General features: G+C 39.8%; 1 protein-coding gene across 4 annotated transcripts in view; it reads left to right on the top strand.

Moving 5' to 3' along the window:
* LOC122161356 (glypican-5-like) overlaps positions 1-27,944 on the top strand; it is a 363,065-nt gene that overhangs the window by 17,769 nt on the left and 317,352 nt on the right. For 3 of the 4 annotated variants that reach the window (XM_042820739.1, XM_042820740.1, XM_042820741.1), the window contains exon 2: positions 11,285-11,446. In XM_042820739.1, coding sequence (XP_042676673.1) covers positions 11,285-11,446 — 162 coding nt within the window. Of the gene's footprint in view, positions 1-11,284; positions 11,447-27,944 lie in introns of those variants that run through there. The other variant, XM_042820743.1, reaches the window with a different exon arrangement.

The following is a 27,944-nucleotide window of genomic DNA, read 5'->3' as shown; positions in this document are numbered from 1 at the left end:
AATACTGATACAGCACATGGAAGTTTTTATTTTTTGAGAATATTCATGCTGAATGAGTATTCAACTCCAATGTTTAGTCATGTGTGTTGAGCTCTTTTATCTTCTCTCTGCTCTGGGTTGCCTTCCAATGCCTGCAGGTCCAGTTCATGACAACAAACTCTAGTATTACATCATTGTCACTGATTTTGACTGGTGCAGAATTATAAGCATGAAGAACTGAAGAAAGGAAACACGTTGTGGAGACTTTGTAATACTGTAGACTTACTGTTGCCTCCTTTAATTAATTATCATGTCATGGGTGGTGGAGCTGAAGAGTTGATTTTAGTGAACGGTGTTTATCTAGTAATCAACTGTTTAGTTTTGGTTCAGCTTCGTAAACAATTACTATTTTGTTTGTGAAAATAATGTAGAGGTTCTCATGGTGCTTTTCTCTGAGGTTTTAGAGTTTTCATTCTTTCTTCCTCCTAAAAGTAAGTAAAATGAAAAAGAGATTGGAATCCTAAAGAAATAATTTCAAATATTGGCATAGCACTGACAGAAACTATCTAATAAACTTGTTTTCTGCCATTGACTTTGGTGCTCAACTTCAGAATGGAAATGGCCAAACATCATAAGCATTTGGGTTTAGTGCTGTAAAATTAAATCTTTGGGAAGAAGTGATACATGTTTAAAGGAAATAGAAGGTGTTATTGAACACTTTGGCTTCATGGCTTTCAGGTAAAAAACGCAAATCTGAGGGGAGGGTCATGGAATTCCTCGCTACTGTAATTTTGTTGTTCTTTCCAATTTCCCTTTCTGAGAGTGGTACCTAAAGATCTATAAGTCCCTTATTTCTTCTTGATTTTTCTTTGCTTTGGTTTCTTCTTCCAGTCTAACACTATGACACTTGTAGATTGACAGCTGTAATGAAAAACAGTAAGAAATACAAATGACCATGAATGTGTCAATGTCTTTGAAATGTTCTGTGCTATACTACCTTCTACAGATCCTACCACAGCAGGTAAAGCAGTTCTTACAAAAAGAAGGTCATGTGCCATTGGTAGATCAGTTGGCATTAGTATCTGAATTATTGTTAGTCTTCACAGTTGAGATGAATGAGGCAATTCCTCCTCTCATAAAGCTATTTTTATTTCATCCTTTGGTAGAACTAAATAAATGGCCTTGTATTTATTTGCATTCAGAGGTTTTCTTTATAATAGAGCTAGAAACCTACAACATTCATTTAAAAACTTCACTTTTTCTGTAAACGTAATCCACAGAGAGTTACATATCTCTAATTTAGTATAGGCTTTTCACAGTATGTGGTTTCTGTGGCATTTTCCTGGAAGTACTGCATGTCAGAGTTCTATGACAATGAAATGGTATCCCCACTGGAGAGAAGTAATTGAATTGTTTATTGTTGGCTTTAGATGATACAAGGTAGAAAGATTTTTTTTAATATTATTTTCCAGTAAGAAATGATTTTTGCATGTTTATGACTCATGGTGAAAAATTGTATGGGATTTTCAGCTGTGAATGTGGTGAGGTATAATGAAAGATGAGCTATAGTAGGTAGGTTTTTACAAAAATTTGTGACAGTTCTTGCAACTTTTCTCTCACCTCTGTATTGCAATTACGTATGCTGTCCAGGAAAGTTAAGGAAGGAGTTGGCATTACACTAAATAATGTACAAATCCATTTGATGGAGAACAACTGATCTCTATCAACCTGACTGCTTTAAAATGTTCTTTATGCATCTGTCTGTACTTGAAATAAAAACATAAAAACTAGAAGGAAAGAAAGATGAGTCCTCAAGGAGTATGAATTGTTTGACTTGGCATGCACCGTGCAGTTGGGAAGCCTTTGAACATTCACAATCATACAGTCAGCAGATAGGCTCACATTTTAAGAATTTTTCTCACTTAGCACTGTGCTGCTGGGAAGTCATTTTGTTTAATCAGTATTAAACATTGAGTTGCCTATTTGTGGAAGTGCGGGGTCTGGAGTGGTGGCCCTTGTGCTCTCCCACAGGCAACACAGGTAGTCCTTGCCCTGTGCAGCACCTGTCACTTCCCAGTCTGAGTCTTGTCTCTTACATCAAGGCAAATGATCTGTTAAGAAGAGGAAGAATTTGGAAGAAGGTGCCAAAGGCAGATTAGGGAGTACTTACAGGGCCTGCATCAGAGGAATGGTAGCAAACATGAGGTAAGCAACAGGGTCTGCAACAGCCACAGTGTCTGCAACAGCCCCAATATAGCCAGAATTTCTAAGGAAACAACCAAGAAAACTGTGGATGTGCGTAGTGAGAAGGTCTCTGCATGCAGCAGCTCATCATCCTTGTAGAAAAGAGGTGGCCATGGAACTGGGCAAATTTCTTGGCTGCACTGCTTTTTCAGAATATCCCATAGGCATGCAAGTGATTGGAGAAGCTGAGTGGATGGCTTTGGGGGGGGGAGCAGAAGAAGAGGGCCTTGTTTGAGGGGCTGAGAATTGGGAAGAAGTGAACCTGTTCCAGCTATTCAGTAGTTTAGGTTCCTGTGAATGGAGAGACATTAAATTTAGGGCATAGACATGTTCTTCTCCTCAGTCACAGGCATGAGGCAGATTCCATGAGTTACAGCTAAGGTGGAAAAGTCAAAAAGTGTAGGCGTGCAGTAACCGAGAGTTCTGGGCAAAAGATGGTTTGCAAACTAGGCCAAAAATCAAAATACAGGAGTGATCAGAACTGGGAAAGCAAGAAAGGGAAGTGGAAGAACCCACACAAAAAGCACTTAGCAGCAAGCTGAAAAATTCAGCGTTGTGCAGATGCTATTCTTAATAGTTCCTGCTCTGGAAGCTGACCAGGGCCAGTGCTTGATGGTCTCCAGCTATCCTGCAAACTTACTGATGCTGCCAGCTCTGTGGAGTCATGGCATCTACTGCTTATTACTATTCTCCTTCCTTTCCTGTTCAGAGTTTTCCACCCCCATGAATTTGCTGGCATAGTTCCAGTGAAATCAAGACATCCTCCCATTTTGTGGATTTTTTTATTTTTTTTTTTACTTTTTAATGATTTTGTTCAGATCTGTTGAAGAACTCTTGAGGTCATGCAAGTATTTTTGACATGCTTGAGTAGGTTGTAGCTACATACTCTACTAATTACACCAGTAGATTATCTGAGTCAGGCATGTCCGGCCAATGCCCTGTGGGCTGCGTGTGGCTCTGCACAGCCTGTGATGTGGCCTCCCAAGATCCTAAACTTTTAACATTATTATGTGATTTTTAGTGATATGTTTCTTCAGTGGGTTGCACATAGCTCTAGCATGGACTGTGTAGGCAAGAACAAGAGCTGTGGAGGGGAGCATGGATTTCTGTGTTAACTTGGCTCTCACACCTACCGCATGCCCTCAGGTCGACACGTTATGTGCTCCTGTGCCACTTGGCTAGTAAAGTGCACAGATTGCTGATAATATCTCAGCCTTTGTAGACACACATTTTTTGTTATTCGGCAGACGTGTATTTTTTTAAATTTAATAATTAAACTTTGGGAAATATATGATTGCCAAAAAATAATCAATCCATAAGACTTCAGAATGCAGACTTTTAGAGTATAATGACACTGAAGAAATGGCTTATTTGTTGCCATTGAAGTAAAAATTACATTAAAGCCATTTTCTTTAACCTTCGCCAACCTGTTTGGTAGAGCTACTGATGGTGCCTCAGTGGCTGGTAAAAAAGGAGGACTTTTCAAATCTTTTATTGGATGATGCAGTTGCCACCAGCAACTCGTGTTTGATGAAACGCTGCATGTCATGTCAAGAAAATTGATGTGCAAAAGCCTCAAAAATGGATAACGTTGTGCAAATTATTGTCAAAGCTGTGAATTTCATAAAGTCCAAGGGATTGAATCTTTGCCAATTACAGGAATTCCTTATAAGTATGGATGCTGATTATGGGGACATCATTTACTTTTCTAATGTAAGGTGGATAATTCAGGGTAAAATGCTAAGAAGATATTATCATTCACATAATGAAATCAAGTGTTTTATGGAATCAAAACGAAAATTTGTGCCAGAATATGGATAATGGTTCACAGGCTTAGCATTTTTGATGGATTTGGCAGCTCTTTTAAATGAGTTAAACGTGCGTTTTCAAGGTGAAAATCAGCTTGCATGTGCTATGTTTCAAACCATAACAGCATTCAAAATAAAACTTAAATTATGGCAAGTTCAAATTTTGGGAAAAAAATTTAAGCATTTCACATCATTTTCAGCATTGGCTGAGCATAGTCCTGTGAACAGCAAAAAAATGCAGCCTTGCTTTCTATATTGATAAAGTAAGATAAAAAGATAATATAAGAGTTCAAGATTGCAAAAAAAACCCCAAAACAAACAAACAAACAAAAACCCTCATTTTTTTTGTATATTTGCAACTCCAGTATAATATCTGTAAATTTTCAAATAAAATGTCACCGTAGTCAGAAAATTTGATCGTGCTACTGTAGTAGACTATTATATGCACCATGTTATTAGAGAAAAATATCCCATGCTTCACAATCACACCTCATTCATGTCATCGCTTTATGGCAGTATGTATGGTTGTGAACAACTGTTTCCAAATGCAGGGAGAGAAAAATGTCATCAAAAATCTCTGACGAGCACCTTGAGAACTCTCTGAGAACTGGAGCTGCTGCCATCAAACCAGGCTGATGCATTACTTTCACAAAAACAAGGTCAGATATCCCACTAGCGTTCTGCTTTTGTTGCGCTCTTTTTTTAACATTTTAATTAAAAAAATATTAAAAGTAAGATCAGTTTTGTTACTTATATATTTTCAACTACATTAATATATACATACACATACACATACACATACATACATGTATAAAATAGTATGTGTCCTGAGATGATTCATCTTCACTCAGTCTGGGCCAGGCAAGCTGAAAGATTGGACACCCATGATCTGTGTGGTGCTTGATAAAGCTGGACGTGTTTATTCTTCTCAATTGTTTGAAGTCTGGTGACATAGCTGCTTGTGGCCATCAATGATGTGTTAGTGAATCTGTGCTATTCTAAGAGGGTAAGGTTCACTGATCATATTAAATAATATCTCTTTTAATGTACAGTAAGAAACAAGGGGCTGTGGAAAAGAATTTTCATGACTTGTATTTTTCAAGTTGCACTTGTATGCTGTCATGCTGCGCTAACTGAGAAGAGGCAAAGTCAAGTTCTATGCTGAGTGCTGCGTTGGTATTTCTTCAGCTTTCTGACTTTTCAATATTATTTTAAAGAACCCTTTATCAATGTATTCTTTATTTTAAAGCTAATTTGGGGTAACAGAGTCTCTGCTCCCTGTAGTCTACCTGATATTACCCCTGCCTGAAAGGAGCTGTGGGTTTGTAGAGCTAGATGCTGTTTAACGTGCTGCTCTCATTAGCAACAGTGCACAGTGCTGTGCTGACATCATTCTCCTGCACTGCTTATTCATCTTTCTAGAATTTCCTGGCATGCACTTCTTCATTCAAACGTAATAACTAAGGTATTTAAAACACTGGTAAATCAAATAGTCACACTTAGAGTGTGCATGCTTTGTGCTTGGTGAGCTATATATGTTTGGAGAGTTTTCCCAGTGCAAAACCATTCAAGTTGCAATGTGACTGAGCTGCACTTGCTGCCAGGCGAAGTTGGCTTTGTGTCCTTGTGGATGAGTGTTTCTTGATGGTGGCCTTGCAGCTGTAGGTAATGATGGCTTTAGCTCTTGTGCCACAGCAATGCACACAAGTGACTTCACAAGCTTCCTGCAGTGGCTGGATCCTCTTGCTGGTGTGGCTGTGCAAGTGTGGGCTTTTCTCATGTGTGAAGTAGATAGTTGCAAGGGGTGTGCTGGTTGGAAATTTCTCTTTCTCATTTGATTTTGCCTCCTCCTATAGATGAATTGTTTTTAGTTACTGAATTTTCCTCAGTCTGAGGCAGCAGCTGTAGCAGACAGGTGAGTATCAGACTGAGAAAGTGTTGGCTCTTGTTGAACTGGGCCAGACTCAATGTGAGGTACTTCTGGCATGATGAGTCTTGGAGTTTATGAAGACATTTATAACAGTATTAAAATATTGGGGTTTGGATTAGAGCTTTGTTTGGAAATACTGTTGAAAAGCTTGTCATAACATAAAAGAGTAAAAGCTTTCAGAGGATGGATTACACTAAGTTTAACTTCTGATAGTGCTTGTTCAGGAATATTCTGTACAGTGGATGCTATAAGCTCAGTTTATACAAATCAGGACTTACACCAAAGTTGTGAAGGTACATTGTTTAGTGTGTGCTAAAGACCCAGCTTGCTGCATTCAGAGTATAGCTTTTGCAGTGTGTACAGCATTTTAAAGATGGCAGGGTTTTTGGCATCTCTGCTGCTGTCAAGGAGTTGTCTAGATCAATCTGTGCATCTGACAGGGGGGCACCAGGCCTGTGGGCCCCCTGACCCCAAAAATGGAAAGGGAAAAAGGGAAGGGTAGGGAGATGGGAACTGGACTCAAACAAACAAACAAACAAAAAACCACCAAAAAACAGCGACAATGATCTAAGGAAGAAAACTTATTTTACTAACTATCATATCTAAATACAAGATAAAACAATATAGTACAATCTAATTGAAATTGAGGCTAATAAATCAAATAAAATAAAATAAGAGAGAGAGAGGGTTTTCTGAAACCAAGGAAACCTACTTTGAACTGAAGGCACATGGCTTGGAAGCCCATCCGCACCCTCTGCCAGGCAGAGAGTGAGAGAGCAAGATCCCATGACTTCCTTCCTCCTGTGACTTATCTTCCTCTCTGACCATGAGGCCTGCAGGATATATAGTTCTTCTTCTCTTCTGAGAGACAGGTATCCAGCAAGTTGTCAGTCTGCAGAACTGGAGTATTAATTCTTTAATTACCCATGCTTTGCATGATGTTATGATGTGGAATAGTGATAGAAAAAAATTATAAAACCGTGGCAGCTGCCTGTTTGAAACACTGTTAAGTTGCATGGTCAACTGGCAAAATGAATATGTATTTAGCTTTTGTTATTGCTAAATTACAGGCCTCTCTTTGCTTTTGAGAACTAACATGTATACTAACTCAAATAGCTTTAAAGGCCAAAGTCTCTTTGACTTTTACAAAATTCAGAGTGGAGCCCAGAAACTCTGCTGATTTAAAACAAACAAACAAAAAAAAGTAACCAAACACCACAGTAACCTCTGCAGCTGACTTCAGTAGGGGTGGCTCTATTGACACCAGTTAGGGATCAGTAGTTGCATTTGGCACTTAAATAATTTGCTCTTGTGACAAGGTGGTGATGCCTCTGGCTCATATTAAGTGCTTTAGGGTTTCAGGAATTTTGAGTGGGGAATGTTGTTGCTTTCTAAGATGCTTATGGTTTAGGCTCCAGTGTAGCATAATTTTTCTTGTTCTGAATATGACTTCTAAATTTCAACAAAATACTTCATCCTGTTTTTTGGTCATTGCTCCATTCTTCCAGATATCATAGAGTAGAAACACAGATGAGTAGAGACACTTGCACAATAGGTCAAGTGCAGGTGGAAGATGCCTTTTGTGCTTTCAGTGAGGAAGAATAGGATTGCTCCTGCTCTGTTCCTCTAAACCAGGGATTTGATGTGGCAAATTGGCTTGTGCTACAGCTTGTAAGTTGTTCCTACTGTGACTGAAGGTGTCCTGAGCAAAGAGGTGAGTGGAAAGTCCAGCTCAAGCTGCAGGGGAAAGGCTTGTGATTCTTTGTATCATAATGACTTCAAGGGCTGAACTAGATGACCTGCAGAGATTCCTTCCAAACTGAATTATTTTACAGTGACATAAAATAGTGAGCAGCCTGGGGGGAAACAGTTATGAAAATCCTAGATAGCTATTAGCAGAATCAGATTTGAAATCATGCTATTAAGTTTTCTACCCAATTTCATATTCATGAATGTTGCTTTCTCTCTTCTCTTTGGAGTACAGAATAGCTTTGTTTCTAACCTTGAAGGAGTTTCCCATTAAGGTTTTCTCTCTGTTGATGATCAGCAGTGCTTGTGAAATATACCCCTTGATCACCATTGGATCTCAGTGTTCTTCACCACTTTTCTTTCTATTGGAGAGTATATTTTGCATTAAGATGAGAGATAAGATGAATTCATTTTAGTGACAGTGTTATTAAAGACTTAAAGATAGAAATGGTCGGTTCTAATTGAATCTCAGCACCCAGGTTGTTGTAGTACTGAAAACTTCTATTAGGTTTCTATAATTGTGTTAGAAGTTATAGCCCCAGGCTAATTTTGAAGCAAGAGAAACTGACAGTTTCCATGCAATACAGTCCCAGCCTGATAGTACTGTGAGGGGAGTGGGACTTACTCTTTGCTGGTCTTTTAAAGGTCTAGCACTGTTAGGGGCTTAGTGCTGTCTCTATTTGAGAGTGCCCTCTATATTGCTTTTGCTCCGGACCAGCATAATAAACTAATCTTCTGGCTCCTGGAGTGTTCATCTGAAGACATAGAGGGATGGGGAGTCGCAGGAGTGTGGTTTCAGCTAAAATCTCTGTACTCATGGTTTTCTGGAAGAGATGTGTGATGCCTTGATGCAAAGAGTATCAGTGGATGCAGAACTGACAGCTGAGTGGCTTCCTTGTGCAAGTCCTGCAGGCAGCAAGGGGCACCATGCTTCAAACTATTCTCATACAGGTCTGAGCTTGGTAAAGGTTTTTCAAAGAAGACCTCAGAGGACTTCTGCAAGGGGATGTGTTCCGCATAGCAGCCTGGCATTGCAGAGGCTGAGTAATGCAAGCCCTCTGCTCTTGGACCTACTCTTTAAAACTGTTTTAATGGCTCAGCAGTCTGCACTATAATGTCACATACACTCCATGCTGCCAGCTCAGAAGCGATCCTTTTCTGACCTCTGGTTCCATGTGACAGAACAAACATATGCTCATAGGGCAAGCAGGAGTTAAAACTAGCCTTGTCAAGAAGCTAATTTCAACCCTAACCAACTTCTCTAGCACACAAGAGCAGGAGAGCATGCTCAGTTGATGGTTATTGTTCAGCCCTCCTGCTGCTCTTCCAGCTGCCTGCACAATGTAGTCACATCTTTGCAGCAACTTGGCTTGTGTGGGCAGAGTCATCATTCCTATTCCTGAAATTACTTCCTAAACTGATGCAAGTCTACCTCCAGAACAGTATCTTGAATGATATGCAGTCTGTCACAACCATTTTTTGTTTCATGAACTGGAATCAAAATGTAGGTTTATTGAAATATTTCACTTTTGATTTTGACTTTTTTACATAAACTAGCTCTGCTTTCAGGAGAGTTGTTAAAAGCTGGAAGGAATGTTTTCAAGATCGAACATGATATTTTCAGCAGTTAAGCTTTTTGGCAAGGCAGATTTGTTAAAGCTCCTCCCTGTGATTTCATTCTCAGTGAGCTGTTGGCCTGACATTGACCCTGGGCACATCTTGTTTGGATGATGCGCTCAAGATTTTCAGAAGGTCTGGTGTATCCTGTTACCTATTTCTTCATTATTTCAGCTGTATGTGCCATCTTACCATGCCTTAATATGCATGGCCAGATGGTGATGATGGCTCATTAATGTTTGTGTCCTGAGTGAAATCCTTGAAAGGAAGGCATAGTCGTGGACAGTCATGCCCACTGGTCACAGTTCTGTTGTTTGCAGTGAGGCCATCAGCAGTGATATCACAGCAGAGATCCCCTCGGTGCTGATGGGCTGGGGCCCTGCTGGAGCAACTGCATGGTGAGATGGCCCATGCTGATGTTGTGCTCTGTCAGGTATACAAGCATCCATTCTCACCTCTGTGAGGAGTTTGTTGTGTGGTGAGACCAAACCTCCTGCAGCCTCTGCCCCAGGGAAGGTACAGTTCCTGCCCCAAAGCTGTGCAGGGACAGGAGAAAGGAGGTACAGGCAGCTGTGGCCTGGGCCCACGCAGCCCAGCAGCCCCCCACCATCTTTGCTGTGAGGTGAAAGGCAGGCAGCTCCAGACATGTGCTGTTGCAGCATCTCATTGGGAAATTCTTATCTCGATTTGCTGATGATTGCATTGGTAGTGGTTCCTTTCTAATATATGTATATATTATAGCTGTTTCGTTTGTAGGTTTTTTTTGTTCTGTCTTGGGTTTTTTTGGTTGCTTGGATTTTTTTGCACATCTGTTTTTAGATTTGCTCTCACTACTTAATAGATACTTGTGGATTTTTTTTTTTTTTGTTTGCTTTTTTTTTGGTTGTTCTCCCTACTTAAAACATGTGCTACATGAAGCAAAGGAGTATTTCTGTCTGTAACAGCTCCCTTCCAGAACTTATTGCTTCCATGAATGTCATACTGCATGGCAAACAGAGCTCAAATGTCTACTGCAACACTGTAATGCAGATTTCTTTATCAAGGATACAAACCTTACTGACACGCATACATCCAAAAACAAGAAGATGAAGAGAAAGTAGAACCAAAAATAGTTCACAAAAATTAAGAAATTTTTAACAGATTTTCAAATTTTCTGTAGTTTCAAGGTAGGAATGACTTCAGTGCTTTTGTTAAATATAGGTGAGCCATTACTTGCTTTCAGAAATACTAAGGTTACTGTTAGACAGGCAGAGATCTGCCTGTGTGTGACTAAGCTTATAACCAGGCTTTTCTTTTATTTTATGTAAAATATCTGTTGATGTTCAGTACTGCTCAAGCTCAGAAGTTGTAGTACTTCCTACTGGTGTAACATAGCACTTATATATAAATGTAGCATCATAATTTCTTATCTTTTGCCCTATATAGGTAAACACAGGCTGCCACAGAATTTTTTTTTTTTTTTTTTTTTTTTTTGGTGGCAACTATTGGTGCTTGCTTTTCTGTTTCTGTTGTTTTTTGGAAATCTGATTCAGAAAGGAGTTAGGCATGTCAGAACTAGAGAGAAATGGAAAAAAAAAAAGTGCCACCAAGTTACCATACCTTTGGGAAAGCGTCGATGCGTTTATTTATTTTTAGCTGCTTAGAAGATTACAGATGTTGAGAGCCTTTCACTAGTGTAGGAGGCCAATAGGAAATTCCTTGAAGTGCTGTACAGTGCATATTGGATTCTAATTTAAACATGGTTTTCACTCAGATGTTAAAAAGTCTGATGCCTTTAGCATGAGTTGCGCAGTGGATGTGTTGCCCCTTCAAATGCTCATCTTCAGTGATTCTGTTGTTCCCTTGTATTTAGGTGATTTTGTGCCTAATATGTTTTGCACTAAATTTTTTTACTTGGTTGTTGCTTTCATGTCAGGAAGCATTATTTTAATGGCATTTGTTCCCTTTCTTTTAATAGAGTCAGATTTACAGATCTGTCAAAATAGAGCACCAACATGCTGCACCAAAAAAATGGAAGAGAGCTACCAGGCAGCTGTTCGAAGAGAAAGGATGCAGAGTATCCAGGCACTGAATTTTGAACTGAAGTACATGATTGTTGGCCATACCACAGCTTTTCAAGGTAGGAACTGTTGAAGTACTCCAGCCCTGTGATGAGCAGCATATAAAATTATTCTGTACAGATGAAAGAAAAGCTGGTTTTGTTCTTCATTTTGTTGTACTGCATACAGTAGTCACTGGCTTCTTATTTACTTCCCTGCCCTTTAATGGCCTTGCCCTTAGGAAAAGGTAAGGGTGTGTAGTCTTGACTGTTAAATTTAAGTACCTGCCTAAACCTATATAGGAATAGAATGGCCCTTATTCCTGAAATCATTTTAAAAAAGGATTTATGTGGATTTTTCAAGGCATTTTCAAATATCATTTACGTGCCTTGTAGTTGTTTATGCTTTTTGATACTCTTACGTGGTCAAACCATTTAGAGATCTAGAAAGTTCAATTGAAATTTACTTTTTGAAGCTGAAGAATGAGTGCTCTGTCTGATGTGTCAAATGAAAATACAGTTTTCATTGCTTTTTAAAATGTTTCACTACTTAACAGGTTACATGTAGGGTCCTCCTTTCTGGAATTATGACTGCACTGTTGAATGTGAGTACATGAAGGATTCTGTAGTGAAAGTCTGTTCTCATAACTCATGATGTTTTCGAAGATGTTTGCTCTAGCCTGTTCATACAGCTTTATGTATTTTCTTCAAACCATTATTGTTCAATTAAAGGGAGGGAAGTGATTGTGTGATTGTGTAGGATTGTTCATTATAAACTGTTGCACACTGGACTTTCTCTACAAAGGCATTTAAGCATAGACTGTAAATGTTAAATGTGGGATTGATTAAGTCAGTTGTTGAGTGATGAATCCAGCTTGCTGACTCCCATGGGACTAAGGTGCTTAATTTTATCTTACTAAATATATGCTATATTTAGTGCTGAACACCTTATGGAATGGGTTTTGAAAACAAGGCAGTAATTATTAAAATACAAAATTTCGAGGTCTATATGATTAAGCTTGTTGTTACAAGGCTTTTTTTTTTAATCAAATAGTAGATTTTTTTTTTTTTTTTTTTGCTTAGTTTCTTCCATTTGTAAAATATTATTTAAAAAAGAAGTGATTGTTAGTGAATAAAAGATATTGTAGTGGCAATGGTAAGTCATGGCCTGAACCTATGGGTTACCTGGTGAGAAGGCAGGGCCAACCCAGGGGAGCTCAGGTGCATGCAATGTACCAAGTGACCAGAAGGGGTGGAGCCAGGATGCACCACTTCCCAGTCATCATTTAGGAGTTGGCAGTGGAGATAAGGGTATCTTTTGCTGGAGATCTGTGCCTACCTGAGGTCTTCCAAAGATAAGCAGCTCTTTTCTTTCATTTCTGTATCTGTGGCTGCTGCATTTAGGCTCATTCTCACTTGCTATAGACAAAGATTTTGTCACCCTGCTGTTATCATCTGATTATAGCATTATGCATATTATCTAAAGTTCACAGTAATTGGTGCTGGATGTCATTAGAGATATGTAAATGCAAGGTGAAAAAAATCTGCTTTTGGTTGCTTACTTTTTTCTGTTCTGTACCTTTGAGCAAAGATAAATAAAATAAACCTTTGGTTTATTTTACAATCAGTTTTTCTAAATGTTTTGGTAACCCCCATGAATTAAAAATTTGGTTAGAGAGCTCTCTGGAGGAATGCTGTAGTAAAAGGGTCCCTGTTGCAAAGGTGTCTGTTGGCATTGTTAAATGTTGGTGAGTTATTCAAGTAATCTTTTAGTATTGTGACAGAATAGAGATAAGGTCAGAATAGATTGACCTACCAGCCCCTTTAGGTCAAACCAGTGGTTGTATGGTCCATTGTTGAAGAGGCCTTTTGATGAAATGAAAGTAGTAGTTAGACATTTCACACAGTTTAAATTTACAGGCATGTTCCAAAAATGGTTAAATAGGTGGTTTGTAACTTGTTATGTCTGGCCTTCTGTTTATGTTAGATGGACCATTCAGAAATGCAACTTTGCACTGTTGTGTTGGGAGCTGTTTTGTCCCAGGTGTCAGTGAAAAACCTCTTTCTCTATCTTGTGTCTTACACATCTTGTTGCTACACATAGTACTGTGTGAGATACTTAATGAGAGGGAAGATTTTTTTTGCACTGAATTAACTTTGTCCTTCTGGCCTGTTTTAGTTTGTTGTTCTTTTGAATGGTGAGGGTGCTAAAAGCACATTTGAAGTCTTAACAACAATAAATTCCTTATTTTAAGCTCTCAGCTGCGTTTCAGACTTCAGGTTTCTTACAGCAATGGGAGCTAATTTGGACTTGTGAAAAATAGCGTGGTTTTTTTTTTTTTTTTTTTTTTTTTTAATGTGTCAGTGTTTACTTGTATGGTTTTTGTGCACAAAGCTTTCTTTCACAAACACATGTACACTTTTTGCAGTGTTAGGAACACACCTGCCTTCAATAGTGTTAGTGTAGTCAAAGCAAAGCACTAGTTAGTTCTCTTAACTGCTGATATGGCAAATATTTCTTTAAAAATTTTTTAAAGGGGAAGTATTGCTCAAACCTTGCTGAATTGTTTAAGGAAGATAAGGGGAGGCAAGATGAGCCAGGGCAGATAAGACTTAGAGGACTGCATCCAGCCAGGATACACCATTCTTGAAAAGAATGTAACAGGTAGTTGCTGACTGTATCCTTTTGGTTTAAGCTTAACCCAGATCAAAGGTGAAAAAGGACAAGTGGAAGACACAGAGCTTTCATCTTATGACCCCAGAAGACCACCATCACAATTCAGTACTCATGTGGAAAGGGCTAGGGATGGAGAATATAGTAATAATCGCTCGGATGTAATTGTAATATACCTCCTATTTGTGGCATATATATGACTTGTCTTTACAAATATTTCTTAACCTCTACCTCATGGCGTGCAAGCTAGGAAGGGCTACCTGGTTTGCACCCAGCATGTGTGCACAGTGCTGATTTAACCACACCTGTGTTATAACTGCTTTGTGGTTATAGAGTTTGATTTCTGCTACAGTACTGTGACACACACAGTACTGTAGCAGAAGTCTGACTTTTCCTATAATGAAAGGAATTAAATTTTGGTGGGAAGAGAGCGCAGTTTTTTTTAGAGTGAGGGTGGTGGTGTTTGTTTCATTTTACAGTCCTATCCCCTTATTTTCTTTCATGGAAGTCAAAAGGCACTTCTAAGGGCCAACAGTTAGATACCGCAAGTATTAATGAGAGAGCTTTATCATATGAATAAGAGTTTAATAGAGGTTCAGTTAAGTATTTCCTCTACAGTGCCTGGGATGCCTTGATCTGAAGAGATTCTATTTACTTTTAATTGAAAATATTATTTAAGTAACTTTGCCCACAGCAGAAATAAGACGATTTTCACAAGTGCCAGAGCTGGATTTGCAAATTTGTAAGATTCTATTAAATACAGTGCAGCTGTGGGCAGTCTTGTTTTGTTTGGGCTAATGCCTGTTCCTGCATATGGTCATCCTTAGAACTACAGTTTCATGCTGCTGTTTTTCCCCCTTTTAAGTCTTTGGTATTAGTGATGCAGTATTTACTCGAACACTTCATAAATCATACTTCTGTTTGGGTGTTTTTTGTTTGAACTTCTTTGTCTAATGCTGTTGCATGTGATTAGAGGAAGAGGTGCACTCACATCAGCAGCACAGTTACTTCCATCCAAAAATGAACTTATCCTTCTCTGTTTTTGCACCCAGGCCTGCAGAATAGAAATGCAGAGGGTGACCATTCAAACAAACGAGCAAGCAGGATACTTTAATTTTGTAACTCGCTTTCCTCTTTGGCAAGTGGAATGTTTTCCTTTTGAAATTGCTGTTTTTTTTTTTTTGTTTTTTTTGTTTTTTTTTTAATCCTAACCTTTTTTCAGACGTGCATATAAGCAATATATTGCTTTAGCTTAGATTTAAATAGTTGTGTTTCTTATTTCTTGTGGTGATTCTTGGCGCAGTCATCCTTCTGCTCCCCACCCGCCTCATCAGTTCAGTCATGCAGTCACTGCAGTCCTTGGGGACAGGTCCAAACAAGGCAACTTTGATTCATTGTTTGTGGATTAGAAGTGGTGTGGGTGTGGATGCTGAAAGTTGCTGTCAGAGGAGCTATCAATAGTCCGCTAGGAAAGCTTTGTTGTGGGCAGACAGCAGAAAGAAACCTGCCAACCCTCTTCCATATCCTTTATGGTGCTGTGTGAAGACTTACAGAAAGCTTGGCTCTGCTCCTTTTTTACGCTGAGGCTAATTTGAGGGAATGAGAGTTAGAACACTAGTAATTTATTTGCTCTGCTGATAGTCTCTGCAAAGAGACAGAGTGAGATGCTTTGAAACCTACACATTTCATTCACCAAATTAGGAGGTAATCAGAAGAACTTGGCAGATTCCAGGAAAAAAAGTATATTATTTGCTGTATTTTTTACTTATACATCATGGGATAGAAATTGTTCACTCTCTGTGAAAGAAAATATTTTATAAATAAAATATGGTAGTCATAAGGCAATGCTTTTTTGGTGTTTCTCCAAAATAGCATTCTTTTGGCCTTCTGTTAGGGGGGTCAAGTGTTCCCATATCCTTTCCCCTGCAAAAGAATATAACAACTTTGTAACATTCTGCTTCTCCCTTAACTGTGAGAGGTTTGAGAGAAGCTGTGGGTATACTCTTTGTGTTGGGCGGGGAGATGTGAGATGCAAGAGGTCCTTGTTGCTATTTTTAATAGCAGAAGCTGCTATTGTGGCATTGCTGTTGTAAGTATGTTGTTCTGCCCTGTTGTCACCTGATGGCAGCTGACAACTGAGAAGGACATGAATGATACAAGGCAATGGGAGAACTGGTGGTAGCAGATTTGGATCCCGGAGCCCCCGGTTCTCAATGAAAGGTCTGAAAGTTCAGTTATCCAATGGATCCCCAAAATCTCTAAGCACAATGTTCCTGATTTGGCTGTCTCTCTAGTAAACTGAATGGGTCAGCTGGCTTCCGTAGGTCATGGGGTTGATACCAGTACCAGTGATAAGCACTGTCCAGTCTAAATGACCCACCCGAACACTTCCACAAGTAACCAGAAGTAAGTGCACAGGCTTACAAGCAAACAGCCAAACATTTTAAATCTTAATTGGCTGAGTTGCTTTGTTACTGGCATTTATTTTTACTAAATTTAGAAATATCAGCTTGAAATATGGGTGACTGGCTAATGGTGTTAAGATACAGTGATGTTTAAAAAACAAAAGATATTTGGGGAAGTGCACTATGTTTTGTAGTTAAATAACACATGCAGTATAGTCATAATACGGCTAACAGATACAGTCCGAAGTCAGAGCTATTTAAGAAAGGGGAAAAAAAGAAAGCTAACTAGCACCAAGAGACAAGCACCAAGCATTGCCATTATGCCTTTGGTTTGCTTTGCTTACTGATGGATTGCAGAAACATAGAAGTTTTTTAATTAGTATTTTTTTATAATCTTGTATTACGTGGCTTCTTTCTTACCCCTTTCTGCGAACTAAATCTGCCAAGTAGTATTTTGTATGCTAATGACCTTTGAGCTGAAAGCTGCCCGAGATATATTATTTTGTTTTGGCTCATTGCAAAAATTACTCCTTGCAGAGAAAAGAAAGAAGCTTCATTAGGGTATTTCTGTCCACCTCCTGTATGATGTCTATTCCTATTCCCATTCCGATGGCCAGATGATCTGTGTTTTCCAGCAGGAATGACAGCCTAAGGAAGGCTAGAATATTCCTTTTTAGCTGTAGCCTCACGTGGGCAAACTGCATGCACTTAGATTGCCGCTGTTTGCCTGCTGCTGTTCTTTGTTGAAACATAAAGAGCTCTTCATATGGTTCTTTCTGTCTATAGACCTTGAAGCGCTGTTGAAAAGGACTTTGTTGTTTTATCAGTGCTAGAAATAGATAAAGTGAGGCTCTGGGGAGGGGAGATGTCCTTCCATAAATGACACAAGAGCCCATAGGCAGGGCCAGGAGTCCACTACAGCTTATCTTAGTGATATCTTCTGATCCCTTATTTAAAAAAAAAAAAAATTAAAAAAAAAAAATAATAAAAAATTATATGTATATATTAATGATTTCTAGGGACTTTAGTGGGGATAGTGATTTTGGCTGCCTGTAATCTCATGAGTGAGATCCTCATTTTTGTTCTTGATCTTCACAGTTGGACTTCTTCACCCTGACTGTGGGTCAGGTCAGTGTGTTGGACAGGGCAGTATGAGAAAGTGACATTCTGCATCAACTCCTTCATAAGATTCCTCCTTCTACTGGTCATAAACCCAGTATACTTACGGTGTTGTCATCAGAGGGAATTCCCCAGGTTTGCAATTTACTGTAAAAACTGTTCCAATGTAGGTGGAGGCAATTAAAGAACTGTAGGTAGGAGAGCCAAAACCCATTAGAAATGAATGGCCTGTGTAACCAAAATTTGTGTGCAATGGTGCTGAAGAATCACCTTTAAGAGAGACTACCATGCTGCTTTGTGTCCCTGGCTTTGGTGCCATCTCAGTTGAAATGTCAGTAACTGCCTCACTTTGGATAAGGCTATAGGGCCACCTAAAGACTTTGTCCAGTGGCAAGGTAAATCAGAAATATGAGCAGTGGATCTTCTTTCTTTTTTGTACCTTTCTGTTTCTTGGTGAATGATAATTTATTAGTTTTGAGTTGAGGCTGAAATGTACTTGTTTCAATTGTGCAGTTATCCCTTTTTGCCCACCCCCTCCATCCATTAATTCTTTTCTTTAAACAAGCTGTCATTTGGATGCCTCAAAAATTGGCACTGTTGACAGCATGCTGTCAACAATCCTAGTATGCGTCAGGCTACTTGCTTTAAATAGGCTGGATGGTATTTCCATTGTGCCATCTGGTTCCTAAGTTTTATTGCTGAGCATGTACTATTCCCAGTATAAATATTCATCTTCTATATGCCATTTATGGCTTTAGAACCTGATACTTTGCTAAAACTTCAGTCTTGGTCTGCATATGGGGTGGGAGGAGGGATACTAAATTCTGTTTGTTAAAGTATCCTTTTTCAGCAAAAGATAAAAATGATTTTGCAATGTTCAGTATTTCCTAATGCACTCACTTTTCTTTTAATTTTGCATGTTCATATGATAAAACTTAGAGATGTGTCAGGGTCTGTGAGTAAGTACTAGCACAAAGTTGTGAATGGCAGTTATTGAAGTCATGGTGCAAACTGTGTGTTTGACCTCTACCTTTGCAGAAGCTGGGTGTGCACTTTAGTCAAGATTCTAGATGCATGGATACTAGGTAAGAAACATGAAAATGAAAAACTTGTATTGCCTGACCTTGATTGTCACCAAGGATGGGGCACCACCAAGTCTCTGGGCAACCTGATTGCCCAGGTCAGTGCCTCACTACTCTTTTATTATAAAAAATCTTGTTCCTTATTTCCTGTCTAAATCTCCTGTTTTAGTTTAAAACCATTTCCCCTTGTCCTGTCAGAGCAGGCCCTACTGAGGAGTCTGTTCTTCTTTCTGACATCCTTCCCTTAGGTACTGAAAGGCTCTCTCCAGTTTCCCCAGTCTTCTGTTCTCCGGGATGAACAACCCTAGCAGGTTGAGGGCAGTGGTCCTGCCTCTCCACTGGATGATCCACTATGCATTAAAGGAACAATATAAGGAATGTGTTTTGTTTTCTATATACCTACAGGCTGGAAGTTAAATGTGTAAACAAACTAAAAAATAAACTGTTATCTTTAAGATCTGCAGTGCATATTCAGCATAAAATGAATGTGTGTATAAGTTCATCCCAGGCTCTAAAGTCCTGTGAGACTCTACAAATCTTTTGATTTTTTTTTTTCCCCTATACTTTCATCTCCCATTGTATGTGTTCTGAAAATTGAGATTTTTTTTTTTAAACTGTATTATTGTGTTCTTTGTATCTGCTGTAATTTCTATGGAAATAAATGGGATGCATTAGTTTGGGAGAAACCTACCTGCTTCTCCATGCTACTGATTGTCATGAAGAATATGAGAAGGCATTAATTTTTTATTCTCTCCTCTAATACAAATAATTTTTCTTTTTGGAGTTGTGGCAGACTGAGAGCAAACAAAGGTCTGCTTTTTCAAGCAGTACTGTTAGTTCAGAAGGGGAAAATGGTACCATTATTGTTGAGCATGGAGAGAACAGCTCTGGCTGAGAAAACTGAGCTGCATAACTTTGGAAGATAGTATATTGGGAAAACTTTATTTTTGTCCTGTTCAAATACTTTCAAAATTGTGTCACTGGCTGCTGTTTGAGATAGGAGATAGGAATCTTCAGTCTGGTGTAGGCTCTTTTCACGATTGTTCTTACTAAATGCATGTTGTTAGGAAGATTTCTACTTGACTTCTGCATTTCATATCAAATGTAGTACAGGGAGCTTGTCGTTTTGTCAAAAGTTCAGCACAGTTGAAGTGGTTTTTCTGTGACCAAACTGTCCTTTGCTTACATTTTTCCCTTCAGATTCAGCAACACCATTTGTCTTCAGCTTGTACTTTCTAATGGGGCTCTTCATCTGTAAATTTGCTATCTACTTATCACAGCATGTTTTTGGTCAGGATCTGTAATAATTGTCTTGCAAAGTTTTTTTTCTTCACACAGCTAAAATCTCACCAAACACTCCTGGAATTTGCATATTAGTGATTGTATCATCTTTAAGATTAACACCACTAGTGCCTATTCAGAATTCAGCAGGAAAGATAGTTTTCCTAGCCATTCTCTCTTTGATACTGCTACTGCATCTGAAATAATGCCTTTCATCTTGTACTTTCCAGTGTAGGCCATAATGCTAGTCACTTACGTTTTGTGATCTAAATGTCAGTTTCTGTCACAGACCAGTAATGCTAACTACCATTTATTATTTCAATTACCATGAAAATTCAGATGGCATTTTCTGTTTTATCTAGTGCTGTCTTCCGTGTTGGAGAAGCATGGCTGGAAATACCATCTACAATTTCATTATCTTCCTTTAAACGCCTCTCCTTAAAGTCAAGATAAACAAAATGCTTGTTAAAGTCAATCCAAAATATGCTGAAACTACTGCTCGCTACAGTGACCAGCTTTGTCATGCTTATGCTGTTTCTTGTCTTTCTTCCACTGTGTATGTTTACATGTCAGATGTTGTTTGCCTTTGCCTTTATTGGCAGCTCTGAGACAGGCACCATTTTTTATCCTGAATCTCTTGTACCTGTGATATTTGTGTTTTGTTAGCATCCCTGAGTATTATAGTATGCAAATAACTTGAGTTTGGCATTTTTTGTGTGTTTCTGATTACATTTCCCATCCTCCTACCTTGTCATTTGGGCAGCTTGTCAGAAAGATGAAATTACTAGTTTATTTTCCCCTTTGATGTTTTTTTTTTTTTAATGGGGAAAACTGTCCTCTTTCATAAAAAGAAGTTCTAGATGACCTGATATGCTTTCGAAATACCAAATTTAAGTGAAAGATACAATGAAAACCGAGGGTGAACAATTCTAGCCTTGGACTGTAAATTCAAGTAAATCTTTCAAACTCTATCTAGTAACAAAGATGATGTCCACAGAAATCTGTATAGAATTACAAAAACTATTAACCAGATTGCATATAATGGATATTTTATAAAACACAGTAAAACTTTTTAAGTCTGTTTTTGTGCTGAGGTGATATGCCCTAAAGAATGGCCACAAGCGTGTTGAAAGCCTGTGGTTGAGAGAGACCAAGACAATACTGGGAGTCCTGTGGCTGATGTATACTATAAACTGCCTCATCAAGCAGAGCTTGTTGGTGAAGCTGCCTTTCTCCAGCTTCAGAATGCATCACAATTGCAGGCCGAGATTACCAGGTCAGAGAGAGGAGTATCCTGAGGATAACTGGTCTGACTTTTAAAGACAGACGTAAAGAAGGCATTCAGAACCTCTGCCTTTTCCTTATCCTCAGTGGTCACATTCCCAGCCTCATCCAGCAAAGAGTGGATATTCTCCTTTGTCCTCCTCTTACTGTTAATGTATTTAGAAAAGAGTTTCTTATTCCTTTTCACCCCAGCAGCTAGATTAAATTCAAGCTGGGCTTTTGCCTTTCTGATTTAACCTTTACACATCCTAACGACTTCCTTGTATTCGTTCTGAGTGGCCTGTCCCTCTTTCCGCAGGTGGTAGATTCTCTTTTTCTCCCGGAGCCTCAAGAATAGCTCCCTATTCATCCATGCCAGTCTTCTTCCCCGCCAGCTCATTTTGCAGCTCAGGGGGACTGCCTGCTCCTGCGCCCTTAAGACTTTCTTCTTGAAGAGCAACCAGCTCTCTTGGACCCCTTTACTCGCTAAGACTGAATGCCAGGGGACTCCCCCTAGTAGTCCCTTGAACATTTCAAAGTCCGCCCTCCTGAAATCCAAGGTAGCAATTGTACTATTCCCCCTCCAGGCTCCACCATGAATCGAGAAATCTATCATTTCATGGTCACTCTGTCCAAAACAGCCTCCAACCTCCACATCTCCCACCAAACCTTCCCTGTTTGTGAACAGCAGGTCTAGTGGGGCAGTTCCTCTCGTGGGAAGTTGTCCTCTACGCATTCCAGAAACCTCCTAGACTGCTTCTTCTGTGCTGTGCTGTACTCCCAGCATATGTCAGGGAAGTTAAACTCCCTTGAGGACAAGGGCAGGCGGCTGTGCAGCTCATGCCAGCTGCTTACAGAATACCTCGTCTGTCTCTTCATCCTGTTTTGGAGGTCTATAACAGATGCCCACCAGGGTGCCTGTCTTGTCAGCCCTTCCTCTGATCTTTACCCATAGGGATTCAATGTTATTGTCCCCAGTCATGATCTCAGTAGCATAAAAACATTCCCTAACATAGAGAGCCACACTGCCACCCCACCTTCCTTGCCTATCCTTCCTGAAGAGTTTGTAGCCATCCATTGCAGCGCTCCAGTCGTGGGAGCAATCCCACCACATTTCCGTTATGGCAACTAGGTCATAGTTTGTCTTCTGCACAATGGCTTCCAACTCTTCTTGTTTGTTGCCCATGCTGCGTGCATTAGTGCAGACGCACCTCAGCTGAGCCCCTCGCCTCTCACCTAATCCCAATACCACTTCCCCAGGCTGCTCTCTAGCAGGCCTGGCTTTATCCCCCTCCCCCTTCCTATCTAGTTTAAAGCTTTCTCTACAAGTCCCGCCAGCTCCTGGGCAAGTATCCGTCTCCCTTTTGGAGACAAGCAATTCCCATCAGCAGACCTCAGGCCAGATGCCGAGTAGACCACCCCATGATCAAAGAATCCAAAATTTTTGCGCTTGCACCAGCCTCTCAGCCATGCATTTATAAGATGGCTTTTCCTGGTCATCTCAGTGCTCGTCCCTGCCGCCAAGGGAATACTGGCAAACACTACTTGTATGCCCACTCCATCAACTAACTTCCCCAGTCTCCTAAAATCATTTTTTATAATCCTCAGGCTTCTAACAGGGATCTCATCACTGCCGGCCTGAACTATCAACAGAGGGTAATAATCAGACGGGCAGATAAGGCTGGGGAGTTTTCTAGAAATATCCCTGACCCAGGCCGTAGGAAGGCAGCACACCTCCCTACGGGTAGGGTCATCTGTAGTGAGATTGATTGCTTCCATGGCAAGTTTGAAGAAGATGCCAAGCTCTGTGATGCAGTTGACATGTCTGAGGGGCGGCAGGCTGAATAAGAGACCTAAACAGCCTGAGCAGTTGGCCCAGGGGAATTTTATGAGGTTAAAGAAATCTAAATGTGCAAGCTGTGCACTTGGGTCATGGCAACCCCTGCTACCAGTACAAGCTGTGGGATGGGGAGAGGGGGGAAGGATGGAGCACGGCTGAAAAAGACTTGGGGGATACTGGTGGATGACAGGTGAGCATGAATCAGCACTGTGCCCTTGCTGCCCAGAAAGCCAATCGTGTCCTTGGCTATATCAAAAGAAGCATGGCCAGCAGGTCAGGGGAGGTAATCCTGTCCCTCTGCTCAGTGCTGTGAGGCCTCACTTGGAGCACTGAGTCCAGATGTGGAGTCCTCAGCACAGGAGAGACATGGAGCTGTTGGAGCACAGCCAGAGGAGGGCCACAGAAATGATGCCAGGGATGGAACAGCTCTCCTACAGGACAGGCTGAGAGAGCTGGGGCTGTGCAGATGGAGAACAGAAGGCTGTGAGGAGCCCTGATAACAGCCTTTCAGTATCTGAGGTCTGCTGGAGTAGGGCAAGGGGAAATGATTTTGAACTAAAATGGAGGAGATTTAGAATGGATGTAGGGAACAATTTTTTTGCAATAAGAATGGTGAGGGACTGGCACAAGTTGCACGGAGAAGGAATGGATGCCGTGTCTTTGGAGACATTCAAAGTCAGGCTGGATGGTGCTCTGAGCACCTGATAGGGCTGTAGGTGTCACTGTTTATTGTGGGGATGTGGGACAAAATGACCTTTGAAGGTCCCTTCCAACTCAAATGATTTTATGACCTTACAGTGCAGTGATAGCAGTCTTGTGAGTAGTTCTTTGTTTTAGTTCCGCATGTTGTATGCAGGTTTACTTTATGAAGTAGCTTCAGTTGTTTTTCAAGCACACAATGCATGGAACTGTGCTAGTAGATAACTGATGGTTTTATTAGTTCTGCCAGAAGCATGTTTGGTAATGATTTTTTACTGTTTTCAATCTATTTCTATTATATTACTTTGACTTTTAAGCAAAAGTGTTTTCTTGTTTATATATATTTGTGATGAGTATATGAACTCTGTGGAGTTGTTTGGTATGAGGCTTTGAATGGAAGGCATTATTCCCTGTGAGGTGATGAGAGAAATACATGTTAAATTCATCTTAAAGGAAACAATAAATCATCTAGGTAAGAAATCTTACATTTAGCATTAATAGTCATAATATGGACTGCCTTCCTGAGGACGTTTTGCTTTTGCTGACATCTGATACCAAGAATGTAAGCAATTTGGTGCAGAGATGGTCTCTTCATTATCTATTTAAAACTGTGCTTTGTTCAATCTGGGCAGGACACATTGATTCTAGAACTGGAAACCCAGTGAACACACACATAGTGTTTGTGTTCATCTTGTATCTGTGTTCACATTTCACCTGTGAATTGCTGTAATTACCTTTCATCATTTTTGCTCTTTCCAGTGCCTTGTCAGGCTGTGGACCGTATCTCCAGAGTATGAATGCATGGTGAGAATGTAATTCAATAAATCGATGAAAAATAATAGACTAGATGGAAAGAGCACACATGCAATTTGAAGAGAGTGTGCAGTCATCAAAAGAAAATGAAGAAAAGCTTGCAAAAAGTGGACAAATAAATCTGAGAGCTTAACCAAGGCTTTACTACAGTTCTGCTCAGAAGGCAATGTTTTTGTAACTGTTTCTGAAATTTCATTTATTGTCATCATTCTTCAGGAGGTATGTCCACTTGTGAAAGTTCAGTTGCCTGATGAGTTTTCTCACATCTGTTTGGACATAGCACTTCCACAGAACTAGCATTCCTGCTTTCTCTCTAATTATATGATGTTCCCCATTTGTTCTAATCCACCGCTGGGCATGTGAATAATTCAGTAAATCTCAAGTACTGAAGTTGAATTGCTGCGAATACTAACAACTCCACTTTCCCACTTTCTCAGATTAGTCTGACATTTTGTGAAGAAAGTGTATAAAGACCTGGGAAGAAATGTGTTCTGATGTTTTCTCAATAGGAGTCATAGTGTATGAAGACAGCTTCTGCCCTAAACTACTTTCAGTAAATAAGTAGGACTGTCCTTCAGTATACTGGGGAATCTAATTTTTGTGATAATTCAACTTTTAATTATATATCCCTTTCCTCTGAAAGTTTGTTGAAGTTTCACTTACTGTTTTATTGGTCCTCTTACTATGAAACTGAAAACAGAAAATATATTCTCTTAGGCCATTTCTAGATACAAAGTTTTCAAAATTTTAGGTGTTTTTTGTACAACATCGTAGGCACCGTGACATTGAAATAAAAATAGGAGAAAAAAAAGTTGGAGATAATGAACTAAAACCAGAAAGACTGATTTACGGTCACTTCATTCTCACTGTTGCATTTTCAGACTTGGAAAAGAAAATGATTGAGAGAGACTGACAAGGTTAAGACAGCAGATACCCCAGAGCAGGTATGTTCTGGATAATACTACAGCCAAACCTCTGACCTGTGGCTCGATAGTGAAAGTATAACGTGTCAGTTTGTGGTGAGCTTTCTTCCACCAAGTGTGGATACTCAATTTAATTCAGAAAATGCAATAAAATTTTCAGATTAAATGACATTAGAAAATACATTGTAATTCTTTTCTGGCTTTATTTTATGAGTTATATGAGGAATGTCTGAGATTCTTCTAGAAGATTTTTGTTTGAAATCACCGGTTTTGTTATGCAGATGCATTTTTACTTTCAGAGCAATTTGTATATATATATATCTTTTACTAATATGTATTATATTATTGATCTAAACTGTGTAGTTGTACAAAGATTATAGAATATTTTCTTCCACTTATCAACTGAAAGTGACTTAATGCTGCTGCAGTCACACATGGTATTTTAATTATGGGCTGGGACCTCACCATGCTGTGTACAAATCTAAGAAACTGTGCCAATCCCAAGAAGATTATTGATACCATAACATGAGTAACATGTTATGTTAGTAGCATAACAGCGAAATACAGACAGAGGGTGTTTAAAAGTAAAGGTGACCCATTGTTTCACAACTGTTATGATGGTATTGTTTCTAGGAAGATGCTGCCTGTGCAACATCTGTCTTTCATCAGCCTAAAAAGATTGAAGTCAGAAGGTTCCAAACCCTGACTATACAACGAGTGTGGTAGGACAGTCCTTCCAGGATTGGCAATAAGTGCTCCACTGTGTTCAAACTGGTATGGAGCATGGTGGTAACAAGTTGCAAGAGAAAGGCTGTCTTCTTCTCTGGTCTTACTTTGGAAGTTCGGCCTTAAGTCAGCATTGTGATGTATCACAAAGAGTGGATGGTTTGTATGAGTTCCAGGAAATCCAGAGAGATCACCCCTTTTCTCTCCCAAAAGCTGTACGTCATGTTACTTACTGAGAGCTGCATCTGCATCTTCAGCATCCCCATTTCTTTGACAGGGAATTCACACATCGCCACTCCATGTATTGCATTTCAGCAGTGTAGAGCAGCGTCTCAGTGCTGGTAATGATGTGATCTGTGAAACAGTCACCTTCAGGCTCCTATTGGTTGAGTAGGTCCTGACAAACTTGCAGACAGTGTTCTTTGTCTTCCTGTGTGAGCATTCGTGGGACCCACCTGGCACAAACTGCAGTATTCCAACATGGCCACCATCAATTCCAATGCACTGAAGCCGATATTCAGTTCCATACACAGTTCCTTGGTTGTAATCCACTGATTTTCACAGATGAGCTGTTTGAGATACACTGCCTTTTGTGATGTGACAGCTGTGTGCGATCGTCTGGAATGTGGCTTGTCTTTGATGTTGCTGTTGACACTGCTGAAAAATGCCATCTCACTGTGCTTATATCTGCTGCTTGTTCTCCATCAATGTTCAGCAAGCATTGATGAGCGTCAGTGGATGCCATCTCTTCTTCATGGAGGAATTCAGTTCCACACTTTTTCTTCATACACACTTCTATGTCAGATGATACTTTGTCAGACTGCCCATCTGCTGCCATCTGTCACGTGGCACCAAAATGCGACAGAATATTGGCAGGAAGATTCAACCTCTACTGCCGTAGCACCAGCCTCCACCTCTGATGTCATGAGCGAACATAATAAAATAAGAGGCATTTCAGAGCAGACCTTGTGGTTCAATCAACTTTTCATCTCAGTAATCTTCAGTTTTCTTATTTGGTTTCTTATGCTTTTCCACTAGTTGCCTATCTTGAAGAGGAAGAGAGGAAGGAGTGTACGAGTGCTGAAAAGGGAATACTTTGAATGTTGGTACCCTGTTCTTATCAGCTGGTCTTATCAGCTATCTTACCACTAGTTTAGGGTGACTGCTTGTCAGTTGGACAGGTGACACAGCCACCTCCTTGTGTCTTCTTCACTTCTTCCCATGACATTGATATGGAATCTTCTTTGAAGTACTTATTGGACCAATTCTTTGTAGCCCAGTGTAAGTTAGACTAAAATCTATGAGGTATGAACTGAAATAGTGTAAAGGAGATTGGTATGCAGAGATATCTGTTAAAATTCACGTTATGCAGACATAATTCCCTTATGCCTGTGTTTAGTCACGGTGGCTGCTCATCATCACTGTACAGAAATATCAATTGAGGGATTTGTGCAGAATATCTAATTTGAAGTTATCATGGAGTCCTTGTCCTGCGTCTTCTTTACAGACATCTGTTTGGATTATATTTCAACACTGCTAGCCATGCAGCTGTAGTGTAAGGATTTTGGTTGTAGTTATTGGATTATGCCTTTTCATTAGGAAATTTAAATCTTAGTGAGTACTTATCTATTATTCCAGAGGCATACCTATGGAAACAAGTAGCCTGGGATCTTCCTTCAACTTAGTGTGTGGCTTCTCTTTCTAGTATCTGCATTTTTCAGACATCTGATTCTTGGAATGGTGAAAGCTCAGGA

The sequence above is a fragment of the Centrocercus urophasianus genome, unplaced genomic scaffold (assembly GCF_019232065.1).
Source record: "Centrocercus urophasianus isolate 14NV4802_14NV808 unplaced genomic scaffold, USGS_Curo_1.0 seq_19, whole genome shotgun sequence".
Classification (NCBI taxonomy): Eukaryota; Metazoa; Chordata; class Aves; order Galliformes; family Phasianidae; genus Centrocercus; species Centrocercus urophasianus.
This window is presented reverse-complemented; position numbering and strand designations above follow the sequence as displayed.